The sequence below is a fragment of the Pelophylax lessonae genome, assembly GCF_965119305.1.
Source record: "Pelophylax lessonae genome assembly, chromosome: 4".
NCBI lineage: Eukaryota > Metazoa > Chordata > Amphibia > Anura > Ranidae > Pelophylax > Pelophylax lessonae.
The window spans coordinates 467,189,351-467,202,952 of NC_138771.1; the positions used below are offsets into that span (position 1 = coordinate 467,189,351).

Genomic DNA, 13,602 nt, shown 5'->3' on the forward strand with positions numbered 1-13,602 from the left:
GCCAAAGCCGATGTCACTGATTAAGTGTTTTTGGCCTCTGGAATCTTTGCAAGACTTTTAGGCTGTTGTAGGTGTTGATTTTATCTGGAAGAATTTTTTTGGTGTAGGTTTTATGGGCAAAATTAACACCCAAAGACCAATTTTTCCGCATCTGTTTAACAGATGCATATCATTTAAAATTTTGACAGCAAGTCCAATTCTTGCTTTTATCAAGAGTACCTCTAAAGGGTTACAGTGTGAGGGTGCCACAGACACCCAAAGACCAATTTTTCCGCACCTGTTACTTCTATCCAAAGTTTGCTGAAGAGACATCAAAATGTATTCGAAAAATCTCTAATCTTGTTCCCAGTGCACTACATTGTGGCCTCATCATAGAAAGCTTGCAGAGAAAATGTCTTTTTGTTGGCATTATAAATGCAATTATTTCTGCAGTTGCTTCTATACACAGTACAGATGTGCAACTTTACAGGTAGACTAAGGGGACCCCCCAGGTACTATATTGATGAAAAAATTTAATTTTTATTGTTATTTCTAATTTTGATGGTTTCAATTTAAGAATTAGTAAATCACTGCTCATTTAAAAATGATGTTTTTTACAAACTTTTTTTTTCATTGACACATGCCCCCCCCCCCCCCCAGGGCAGTACCCAGACCCCCATAACCATTGTATGCCCAATTACTTGCTGTTGTTAGAAACCACGGGGCCCCATACAGACAACCTGACATGGGGCCCCATACAACCAATGCTTTAGTTATGAATGAACAGAGAGTGTTCAGTACCAATAAACTTATCGTGTCCCTTCACAAAAGGAAGGGGCTGGTAAACATGACATATTGACTGGACCCTTCCCCCATTCTCCATCTTGAAGGATCCTATTGTGCTTGAGGAGAGCAGGGAAGCCTGGCAGAAGAAGGCAACTTTGAGCTGCTATAGAGAGAGCCATAGAGGGAATTTGTTCCAGTAATTGTCCCCCCCCCCCCCCGCCGCACAGATCACTCTCCCTGCCCAAATCTTATTCACCCTGCTGCCTGGGCTCCCCTGCTGGCCCAGGCCCCATACATGAAGACTGGTGGAACCCCTTATCCATGTAAGTACAAGTCCACAAAAATACTTTACTATCACTTTAATGCAGTATTAAACCGAAAAGAAAACATTTATTATATTGCAGTTTACCAATTCTTGATGGTGGTATTCATTTTCTATTTAAGGCTTTCTTAGCTTTATTTTCACGTGGGGATTTGGCCAGTAAGTCTGTTGTTTTCCAAAAGAAAAAACTAGCCGACACATGTAGCAGTTAGAAGACTTTGACAAACCAATTACCACTGACAGGGTTGCTCACAATGATCAGTTTTTATAACCGTAAAAAAAAGGAAACGAATACAGCCACAACAGTTAATGATTGGTAAGCTGCAATATATTACAATTTTGGTTTTGCGTTTAATACCTGTTTAAAACATAATAGAGGACATGAGTTTGTGAACCTAAAAAAAATACCCCAAACCAGTAAAGTTTAATTTTAATTTCCAGACAAACAGTTAAATATACAGATGAAATACATATATGGGAGCTGCTTTATCTGTGAAAGAATTTCTAATTTTGTCCATCCAGTTCTGAGATTTACACAGCCCGGTCAGGTGGGTGACCTGATTTTTTTCTAAAGCAGTTAAGCAATACATCTAGGTCTCCTCTTCGCCCCCAGCTCCTCATTAGGTAGTTAAAGTGCAGTCTCTGCTCTCTCCTCAAGTCAGCATGTTTCTTGTAATCACATGTGTGCAGCAGCACATCTGATTGGCTGCTAGTGCTGTCCCTCCCTTTCCCACTCTATTACTGTGCAAAAGGCTCAAACCAAGTCTAATTTAGCTGTTTTAAAAACTTATTTGAATCTTTTCATGAATGTATATTGCATTGCTTGGTGCTTTTTTATATCTGCTAGAAGTAAAGCTTTGAGTCATTTTTTAACATCCTTCCCCGCGTTCATTTACTTTCTTATTGGAATTTAAGCCCTGCTCATTTCCCTAGCCCCCATGTCAAGTCCCTCTATAACCCTTCTCCTGTCATTCCAAGCTGTGAACATTCACTCTCCGAATCCAAGAAAAATCTTTGCATTCCAAGTCTCTGTCAGGTAGCCCTCATCCCCCAGCTGTAATGGCATGTAATTGTATTATAATGTATAATTCATAAACCACTCTCTAAAGACCGTAATGCTTTCAATCACGCGTGCACTCAGCCTGACCGAAGATTTGTTTATAAAGCGCTGGGAGGGGAAGGTGGCGGTAAGTAGGTGTGGTGTATAGTACATGACAGGGGGCAGTTTATAAGTCTGAGCAGGTGAGAAAGTGAAGGCTTGGGATGGACAGGAATTAACCTCCCCTTAAAAGTAAAAGTAGGTGTATGAAAAACACAGAAAAGTGTGTAAAGGAAATGTTTATACTGGCAGCGTTATTTGTGAACTAGGGAAACCAACTGATTGGTGCAACTAATGAAATATGTCACTGATAGACATGTGGGAGTCAAAAGCTTAAAAGGGACCCTTACCCATTAAAAGGACTTCCTCCTTGTTCCCTTTTATACAATAGCAGATCATTTCATTTTGGAAATGCTTTTTACCTTTTTTCATAGCTCCCAACTGTCCCTGATTTTGAAGGCACTGTCCCTGATTTAGAACAAAGTCCCTCTGTCCTTCTTTTCTCCTCATTTGTCCCTCAGTTTGGTCTGATCTATATAGTTGTTTATAAAATGCACTTTTTATCTTTCAAAAGGTGTTTCCCAGTGCTAAACCTTTCATCCAGTTTCTAAATTGCTGCATTTGTAAATTTCAAAAGCTAGTATAAAGGAATAGTAGTGGTAAAAAAAAAAGCATTGGCAAGCTTAACTAATCATTTTTTTTTTATATTTCTCCTTTAAGGGTGATGCACCGATACCAGTATCGATGCCGATACCAGGCATTTGAGTGAGTACCGGTACTTGCCCAGATGCTCCCGATACCGAAACCAATACTTAATGGTGCTGAAAACTGAACAGACTGATGACATTAGGTAAATAGATCACAAGCCTATGCATGGTAGTGTGCCAGTGAGGCACTGTAACTCACGGGTTCCATAGTTGACTCTGCTGCCTGGTGAAGTAAACGGCTACCTCTAACCAAAGAGCTCCTGCGGGTGGGCGGTGAGCTGACAAATCAGAGATCATTTGGCTCTCCCTCTTTGGTTGACCTCACAGTACTGTCTCCATAGTGGAGCACTTCCTCCCGCTCCTGATGTTTCTCCGGCCCTAACTGCAGCTGTCAATTCTGGGTGCGCCAGCTGTTGCCAGCTCCATTCATGGATCTGGCATCCATTGGGCTCCCCACCCGTCCCCAGGGGCCCCAGGGTTAGAGGCATCTGTTCACTCCACCAGACCCAGCAGAGTAAACTATGGAACCCATCAGTCACAGTGCTTCACTGGCACACTACCATCCCCTTGCAAGGGCTTGTGATCTATTTACCTAATGTCATCAGTCTGTTCAGTTTTCCAATAAATGATTGCTGCTTTAAACTTACTACCTACTTACTGGAACTGTGCTCCCTCTGCTGAATTTTGTAAGGTCTAAACTGCCCACTAGATCTACACACACATATTTTCTTTGCAGTGGGATTTGTGTAAATTTTTTTGTATTGACGCAAATTGCACTGCAAAGTATCAATATTCTGCATCGGCGGGTACTTGACCAGACGTAATGGTACTCGTACTTGCCGATAAGAAAATGGTATTGGTGCAACCCTACTGCATTCTTTTGCTAATAAGTGTCCCTCGTTCTCATCTCAAAAGGTTGTGAGGAATGCTTTTTTGTTGTTCTGCTGTGGTCCAACATCTACTGCTTCATTGCCTAGGCAAAAATGACGTAGGGACCTCGCTGCCCCCCCTAGGGGTGTGACATGGACATCTCAGGAGGCAACAGGGGTCCAAACGTCATGTGTTATCACTTCTGGTCTCCCACAGTACACAGAACATGGAACACAGAACATGGAAATGCAATAGTTTTAGTAAATATAAACTGCTAAATACCTTTTTTTTATCAGCAGTTAGAGCAGTCTTGTGACTTATATTAGTGTCTGGTTAAAGCTTGTAGGAGGAGTTTTCATTTTCACCTGATTGTCCTTTAAGGCAGCAAGACCCCTGACCGTCTGTCTGGACAGTGCTGATTGGCCCTGTGCTGATCACATGCACTCTCCCAAGAAAAAAATAACAACTCTCTAGCAATACACACCAAACTGAGCATGTGCCGAGTGTCCCCTGACTCTGATCTATCAAAAGATGGATTGGAGTCAGTGGAAGAAGAGGAAAATCAGAGAGTCAGGACCCCACAGCCTCTATACACAATGTTGAGGATTAACCCCTTAGGTTCCACAGTGAGTACAACAAGTATGCTTTACTGCATATACAGACTGATTTTACTGTTGTGGGTTTAGTAACAATTTAAGCAGGCAAAAGATGGTGCAAATTTCTTTCCTGCAACCACGGAACAGTGCTGACAGGTGAATCTCTCCTGCCAAGACATTGACAGTAATAATTTTTAGTGACTATAGCAGATGCTAGCCATAATCCCAAGGAAAATCCGGCAGTCTGGTTGTACCAAAGTTAATTGATCGATCAATTAACTTGGTACAATTAGCCTGCCTATACATGGTTTGAATATCCTGCTGAACTGACTGAGTCTTGAACCGTCTATGGCCAGCTTTACTCAGGGGATCAGGAGAATATGCATACCTTGAGATCTTTCCACGCACGGGCATGATGCTGTTCTCTGCCAGGAATTAGGGAACTGGCAAAGACTTGCAGAATGCTGCACATGCATGGGAGATCACATATATGTGCACAAATTACACAGGTCTCTACAAGGTCCCAGACACCTGAACTAAGTGGCTTGATTCCCATGTGCAGGAATTTCTGCGCGTGCACAGACAGTCTGCAGGTCTCTGCCAGGCCCCACATACCTGGGAGAGACCTGCAGCACATTTTTGCACAAATGGGATAATTCAAGATGATGGTGTGGAAGAGAAGTGGCCCAAGTAGCATTATGTCAAGGTGAAGTTCCTCCTTAATCCCCCATTTGCACCTTAGCGTTTTTTAGCTTAAAGCTCCACAGCGCTCAGCAGGCCAATTCACATAATTAAAGTTATCCCTGTTTACATTTGAGCATTCAGAAGACTTATAGCTCAATAGCTAAAGCTCTAAATGGTACGTGAGCTAGTTTCGAAGCAGAATAAAGCAAAAAACTCGCCATGCCTCTTACTAACTACCTTGGACTGTATACTTTCCAAAAAGGGGCCAAAAAGGGGCTTCATAAAATGAAATAGGCCAGCAGTACATCAGGATTGATTCAAATTTCAATTATTAATACCATGGTCTGAAGACTCTGTAACTTTTACACAGACTCAATAATATAAATCAATTTGGATTATTTTGTTTTACCAAAGAAATGTAGCAGACTATATTTTTGGCTAAATTTATGAAGGATTAAGTGTTTTGCAAAATTTTATAAAAGAAACAAAAAAAACATGTTTTTATTTTCAAAATTTTTGTATCTTTTCATTTATATAGCAAAATATAAAATAAAAACCCAGTGGTGATTTAATGCCATTATAAGAAAGCTCTATTTGTGTTAAAAATTGTATATACAATTTATTTGCATACGGTATTGCATGACCAAGCAATTACCAGTTAAAGTAGTGCAGTGCTAAATAGCAAAAAATTGTCTGGTGATGAAGGGGGTAAAACCTTTCAGGAGGTCAAGTGATTAAACTAAAAGTTCAATTGGGCTTTAAAATTTCCTTCATAATATTTTACATGGAAAGGCTGTTTTTCTGCACACGGAACATACAGTATACTATACAGTATATTTGACCTGCTTATTCGTTACAATGTTGCTTCATTTATTAAACATTTCAATAAGAGCCGGTTCACACTGGGGCGACTTGTCAGGCGACCTGGTCGCCTGACAAGTCGCCGTGGGTCGCCTGCCATTGATTAGCACAGGACCCGTTCTAATAGGAGCGACACAAGTCGCTCCGACTTAGAAAAAGGGTCCTGAGCTTCTTTGGGGCGACCTGGAGGGATCTGCATTGACTTCAATCATATGAAGTCCGTGCCGGCCGCTCCCAGGTCGCGGTGCGAGCTGCGCACCGCGACTTCACAGGTCGCCCCGGCAAGTCGGGTCGCTGCTATGTGAACCGGCTCCAACTTTGATACCTTTGTGGTTGTTACCAATAGCAAATAAATACAGAGGTGTCCTTTTATGAAACTGAGATGAGCAGTGATCCTGCTGATCGCAGCTCATTTCCGATCTTTATTGGTTTATGAAACAGAGATGATCAGGGGAGAACATGTTCTCCGCTGATCATCTCTAAACACGGAGAATCTGTCATTGACTGACACAGAAATAGTCAGGTTATGAAGCTGCGATCTCCGCACTTCACTGGTGATCTGTGCCAGAATTCACACTCCCGGATTCACCAGCCTGGAGGTGGTGAATCAGGGAGAGAAGACAGAATCGGGGGAGAACTGAGGGGGAAGAAGGAAGATTATTGACTTCCTTCTTCCTTGTTCAGACCCCCCCAACACAGTAATCATGTCCCCCTGCCATATTTATGTATATATATATATACATGTATATATATTTAATGTGTGTATATATATATATATATATATATATATATATATATATATATATATATATATATATATATATATATATATATATAATGTGTGTGTGTGTGTATGCAGTATATACATATATTTATGTAGGGGGACAAATTATTTAATTAACATTAGTGGGGGTCGAACGCACATGTACTCAGTAATAATCTATCACTGCTTAATAAACGTGCACCAGTTATGGTAATCTTGCTTTGTCTCACCAGATTACAGGCGGCCCCATTCACTTGTACACAGATATCGGCAGTTCTAGGAGGAAACACTTCTCCTCTGTTCACCCTGTGGGAACTGAAGTTCACCGCTTCATAAAAAGGGTGCCAGAGGAGATCATTTTCCTCGGAGAACTGCCGAGAAGTGAAGTGAGAAAAAAATTCACAGTTTCATAAACGTACACCAGAATTTGACTGGGTGTTGTTTTTTCCATGACAACACTTTTTACCTTCGGTAATCTCTCTGGGTCACCTGGATGCCTGGGAATCACTTTCTGAAGCCTCTGGAAGCCATAGTCAATGGTGGGTTCATTTAGAGCTGAAACAAACAAAAAAATACTTTTAGATGTCAAAATATTAGATCATTTTATGATCCTATGTGAAAAATGTCAGCATTGTTTAAGTGAACCTGTCATTTTGCCCAAACATGAAATAATAGATGACCAACTAATCTTAAGGCATTACTGCAAACTGAAATCTGATCGGCACCAGGGGTCACTGCACTATGCGTGTTATGATTGTTTTTTGCACTGCCTTGTTAAGTAAACTCAGTAATGCCAATGAGAAGTGTTTTAAAGGCCTTAGAGAAAATAAGTATTTACATAGCTCAGCTTTCTTGGGGGTGTCCCGGTTTCAGCCGACAGCAGGCTAAAGTCTGTTGTTGGATGACATCACTCAGCCAGTTTCATTACATATAGTTACATAGTTACATAGTAGGCGAGGTTGAATAAAGACAATAGTCTATCCAGTTCAACCTGTGTAGGTGTGTGTGACTGTAATCATCTAACATAGCCCTCAATCTCCTGATCCTTGAGATGTAAGTCTAAGAGTCTTTTGAAAGTCACCATACTACCCGCAGAAACCACCTCTTGTGGTAGACAATTCCACAATCTTGTAGCCCTAACAGTAAAGAACCCCCCACGTTGCCTGAGGTTAAAACGCTTCTCCTCTAATCGCATTGTATGTCCTCGAGTCCTCATGCAATTCCTTCGAATGAACAGCTTTTCTTCTAAGCTGAGATCCCCATTAAGATATTTATAAATTGCTATCATGTCCACTCTCAGACGTCTTTTCTCCAGGGAAAATAAATCGAGCGATTGCAGCCGCTCTTCATAGGTAAGGTCCTCCAACCCCCTAATCAGTTTAGTTGCCCTTCTCTGGACTTTCTCCAGCTCCAACACATCCCTCCTGAGGACTGGCGACCAGAACTGGACAGAATACTCCAGATGCGGTCGGACCAGAGTTTTATAAAGTGGAAGGATTATAGTCTTATCTCTGGAATACATCCCTTTCTTTATGCATGCTAATATTCTGTTGGCTTTGGAAGCTGCCGCTTGGCATTGCATGCTGTTGCCTAATCTATCATCAACTAAGACTCCCAAATCTTTCTCCATTTTTGATTCCCCCAAGGGTTCCCCTCCTAACGTGTATTGTGTTTTTATGTTTTTGGTCCCCAAGTGCAAAACCTTACACTTCTCCACATTAAACCTCATTTGCCATGTCGTTGCCCACTCCGTAATTTTGTCCAGGTCATTCTGTAGGATATCTGCTTCATGCTGTGCAGTTATTGCCCTGGCCAATTTTGTGTCATCTGCAAAAACTGATAACGAACTACTGATCCCTTCCTCAATGCTGTTTATGAATAAATTGAACAAGGTTGGTCCCAGGACTGAGCCCTGGGGCACCCCGCTTACTACCTCAGACCAGTCTGAGTATGCGCTGTTTATTACTACCCTTTGGACACGGCCTTTTAGCCAATTCCGTATCCAAGAGCAAACCCTGCTGTCGATACCTGCAGACCTTATTTTATAAATTAAGCGCTTGTGGGGAACTGTATCAAACGCCTTAGCGAAATCCAAGTACACCACATCCACTGGTCTCCCCCTATCTAGCTCACAGCTCACTTCCTCGTAGAATGCTAAGAGATTGGTTTGACAAGAACGCCCATTTGTAAACCCGTGCTGGTTACTACTGATGATGTTGTTGTCTTTAGCATACTCTACTATATAGTCCCTTATCATCCCCTCCAAAAGTTTACATATTATTGATGTCAGACTGACAGGCCTATAATTTCCCGGGATATGTCTCTGGCCCTTTTTGAATATCGGAATCACGTTAGCCTTCCTCCAATCCCCTGGTACATCTCCTGTCCTAATACTGTCAGCAAAGATCAGGAACAGTGGTCTAGATATAACCATACTGAGTTCCTTGAGCACTCTCGGATGTACGCCATCCGGGCCTGGTGATTTGTTTGTGTTAAGTTTATCCAGTCTTTCCCTGATTTCCCCCTCTGTTAGCCATAGTGGCAAGTCCTGTGTATTACTACTAACCATACAGTCATGGTCAGTGTACCCTTCCTTTTCCTGCGTAAAGACTGACGAGAAAAAAGAATTCAGCACGGTTGCTTTTTCAGTGTCCTCTGTAACCATCCTCCCATCATCGTTAATTATGTGTGCAATATGCTCTGCCCTAGTTTTTTTGCTGTTGATATATTTAAAGAATTTCTTTGGGTTTTTTTTACTATCCTCCGCTATTTGTCTCTCAAAGTTGATTTTAGCCATCTTGATTTCGTGTTTACACTTCTTATTTTCCTCCTTGTATTGCTGGAAGGCCGATACTGTGCCCTCTGATTTATATTTCTTGAAGGCCAATTTTTTTCCCCTAATAAGTTTTTTAACGCTACGGTTTAGCCAGCCAGGTTTGGCTTTGTCTCTTCTAAATTTATTCCCCATAGGAATGCACTGCAAGATGCCTTTGCTTAATATTGTTCTAAAGCATTCCCATTTTTCCTCTGTGGTCAGTGATCCCAGGGTTTGGTCCCAGTTTACCCTTTCCATCAATGAGTACAATTTTGGAAAGTCTGCCCTTCTGAAGTTTAGGGTTCTTATGTTCCCCACTTGCCTTTTTATATTGTTATTTATACTAAATGTGATCATCCTGTGATCGCTAGAGCCCAGGTTGTCCTGGACTCCTACCTCCGAGATTATGTCTGGGTCATTAGTGATCAATAGATCCAGGATAGCATTCTCTCTAGTAGGGGAATCCACCAACTGCGACATGTAGTTATCCTGTAAGGTTTCCGTGAATAGCCGGGCCTTATGCGAGTGTGCAGTCCCCTCTTCCCAGTCAATGTCGGGATAATTGAAGTCCCCCAATATGATGACTGATCCTAGTTTTGCCGCTTTACCTATTAGTGCTAAAAATTCCAGCTCTACCTCCTCCCCTTGGTTAGGTGGCCTATAGCAAACCCCCACAACTACTTTTCCCTTATCTTCTTCCCTATCGAGTTCAACCCACACAGATTCTAAATCCATGCTCATCCCATCCGTAATGTCACTCCTTTCTAGCACCTTTATATTGTTCTTGACATAGAGACATACCCCTCCCCCTCTTTTACCAACCCTGTCCTTCCGGTACACCGAATACCCTTGGATATTGGCCAGCCAGTCATGTGAGGGGTTTCAGAGGCGTAACTAGAACCTTCAGGGCCCTGATGCAAGAAACCATGAAGGGCCCCCCAGACCCCTGGCCGGGGCCCTTACCTTCAAGCCCAGGGCTCTTCCCACTAATCCTGGGGCTCTTTACACTCGTTGCATGGCCTTTTATTACGGTCCCGCAGCAGGATTCTTTCACAAGTTCTGCAGTGGGCCCCCTTTCTGCAATCTTGGGGCCTCCCCACAGTGGTGCAATGCCAGGGTCCGGTCGCAAGTGTGACCTTTGCAATCCTGGAAGTTCACCCACTGGTTTGCTACCGGGCCCCCTGGAGCATGGGGCCCGGTAGCGATTGCAACCCCTGCAACCCCTGTAGTTATGCCCCTGGCCAGTTTAGGCCCTAAAAAGATCCCGATCATATGGTCGGGATCCACCCAGAACCCTGGATCGGCACCTGGCTTTGCCTCTCATCGTTCTTCCTAGAGCCTGCGTCAGCCACACCCGTCCCCCCATGGCCCAGCCCTCCAGTGAGTGCTGGAGGGGCAGAGCAGAGAACTGGAGACTGACAATCCTGGCTCTCTGCTCACAGCGGAGGGGAGCGATCAGTGGTGTTCAATCCTTCAATTCTCACTGCAGAGTCGGCAGGGGACAAATGCAGCATCAAATCAATGCTGCATCCACCTAGGTGAGAATAAATGTTTGTTATTTTTAAAGTCCATACTTTTCTTTTAAAGAGCTTACATTCTAACGTCCCTATCTCATATGCACACATATTATGGCCTATTTAAATACACATATTATGGCCTATTTAAATTGAAGCCAATTAAACTGGGATTCAAGACCCTAGTGTTGCAAGACAGAATGACTAACCACTAAGCCACTGTGCTGCTCCCTATAATGCCAGTATGTGAAAGTGTGTGGACATCCCTCAAAATTACTGAGCTCGGGAGTTACTACGAAAAAAAATGCACAACTCGTGCACAGCTTACGAAGCACTCTCAACAATGTAACAGAATGTCCTTAGTCCATAAGTAAAGCAATTCCAGTGGGTGATGGGATACATAGGTAAAAGTTCCTCAAAACCCTGCAACTTCAGTGACAGACCTTGGAAGGATCCACCCGCACAAAGGAAAAAATAGTGCGCCGGAGTTAGTGAATTTAATTTAGTTCAATCCACTAACCCAGGCACCCTGTTTATACTGTTAATGCTAAAGCATACAAAATATTTTAAATGCATTTTCTGTGCCTTTCCAAACTTGACAACAATTCGGGGGAAAGCCCTTTTTCTGTTCCAGCATGACTGTGCAACAAAGCCAGCTTCATATAGACATGGTTTGATGAGTTTGGTATAGAGGAACCCAAGTGGCCTGCACAGAGCCCTGACCTCCTTCCTACTGAACACCTTTGGGATGAACTGTAATGCTCATCAGAAGCCAGTTCTTCACATCCAACATTAGTACCTGATCTCCTAAATGTTCTTTTGCCTACAAAATCACACTACAAAATCTTGTGGAAAGCCTTCGCAGAGTGGAGGTTGCCAAAGTGGAGTGGGGGGTGTAGCTTCAGATTTATGCCCATGGTTAAGGAATGGGGTGCTGAACAAGGTCATATACAGTCAGGGCTGGCCCTACCATGGGTCCCGCTGGGTCCATTGGAACCGGTCAGAACTTTGAGAGGGGCAGCGAATTGGCTCCCAAGATTTTTTTTTCCAGCAGTTTTGTGTGTCATCAGTTTGCAGCGCGTTACAGGAGGCATTTCCCATCTCATACTGCCACTCGTAGTGCAAACGGATGAGTATGAGGAGGCGGAACATCTCCTCTGGGGAACATCCCTCACGTAATTGTGGTGTGCGCAATGACGTCAGACATCAGCGCACTCCATCTCACACAGGGCAGGCTGGATCTTCGAGCGTGGTGGGTGTGGCAGACACAGGAGTGACAGGGGTGACAAGAGGACAGATAGTGGGTGTTTAGTGGACCGGTCCGGTGGCGAGTTATGGAAGAAGATAACAGAATATATATAATATTTTCAAAATGTTATATATAATGGATGGGGGGCCTGATTTTTTTTCTGGGGGGGGGGGGGCAGCATTTCATTCTTGGACCCAGGCAGCACAATATCTTGGGCCAGCCCTGTATACAGTAGGTGTGATGATCAGATGTCTACAAATGTTTGGCCATATAGTGTAATAGAAAGTGCATGCAGGTGCCTTGAAGGTGTTCACATGTCATGCATACTGCAAGTTTATTCATTTTATGTAGTGAAGGTTTTCGTTAAAAATTACACATGTTTGGTAAGAGTGTAATCACACATGCGCCTGCAAGGCTCACACATAACCTGTTTAGCCTGTCATGGTTGGACCCTCTGTCTTTGTTTAGAATGGGTAGCACAATTCTTTAGGATGATAGAAAGAATACTGAATGTATATATTATCATCGCCTTTACTAGAATGAAGAGGATTTGTGTCACTGACAGCTGAAGGGATATCATTTGTCTCATTTACTATTAAACATGAATCCAAAGGATTGGCACTCTCTCACTCTCTTTTTCTCTCTCTCTCTCTCTCCCTCTGTGCATTTGTCCATCTATTAAAAAAAAAAAAAAAACCACAATGAATGCAGCTCTCAAGAATGTAAAAAGGATTATTAGCGCAATTGTGTGAAATTCGAATTGACCCTGCAGTAATGGAAGGTGTCGTTACATCCCTCCCCAGCATAACTGCCCCCTCTCCGCCGACAGGTAGAGAATCCTCTGGATTTTTTAAAAGGACATTTAAATTGAAAAGAGACTTGAGTGCAAGAACATAATTACACCAATAAAATCCTTTAACTTGTCAACTTGAAAATCTAAATGGCGATCAATCATTTCTCCGAAAGGAATAATCCTTAAAGTCTCCTGATTGACAACTCATACTTTCATATGTAAAAAAAAAAATTGTTAAAAAAAAGAGAGTAAAAAAAAAAAAAAAAAGAACATCTTCTGTAAAGTGGCCACAAATCCATTTACGGAATACAATACTTCATAAAGGTGAGTAAAAAGCCAATAATTACTTGTGTGAATACGCAGCCATCAAGTAGTGAAAAACTTGGGCAATTTTTTTTTTTTCTTAAGGACGGGTTTAAAATGCGTAATGTGGAGTCACATACAAATGAGCTGCGCTTTAATTTGCTGTAGACTTAACAATGGGGAATAAGATATCTAGCCTGAGGTTTCCGTAAATGAGAAAGTCTGCGAATTTTATTTCTGGGGATGTCAGACATCAATAGA

At 42.4% G+C, this 13,602-nt stretch overlaps 1 protein-coding gene across 4 annotated transcripts in view; it reads right to left on the minus strand.

The window, feature by feature from the left end:
• Nucleotides 1-13,602, minus strand: part of EBF1 (EBF transcription factor 1) — a 468,611-nt gene that overhangs the window by 39,926 nt on the left and 415,083 nt on the right. For all 4 annotated transcript variants that reach the window (XM_082253142.1, XM_082253140.1, XM_082253141.1 and 1 more), the window contains exon 11: nucleotides 7,134-7,222. In XM_082253142.1, coding sequence (XP_082109268.1) covers nucleotides 7,134-7,222 — 89 coding nt within the window. The remainder of the gene's footprint in view (nucleotides 1-7,133; nucleotides 7,223-13,602) is intronic.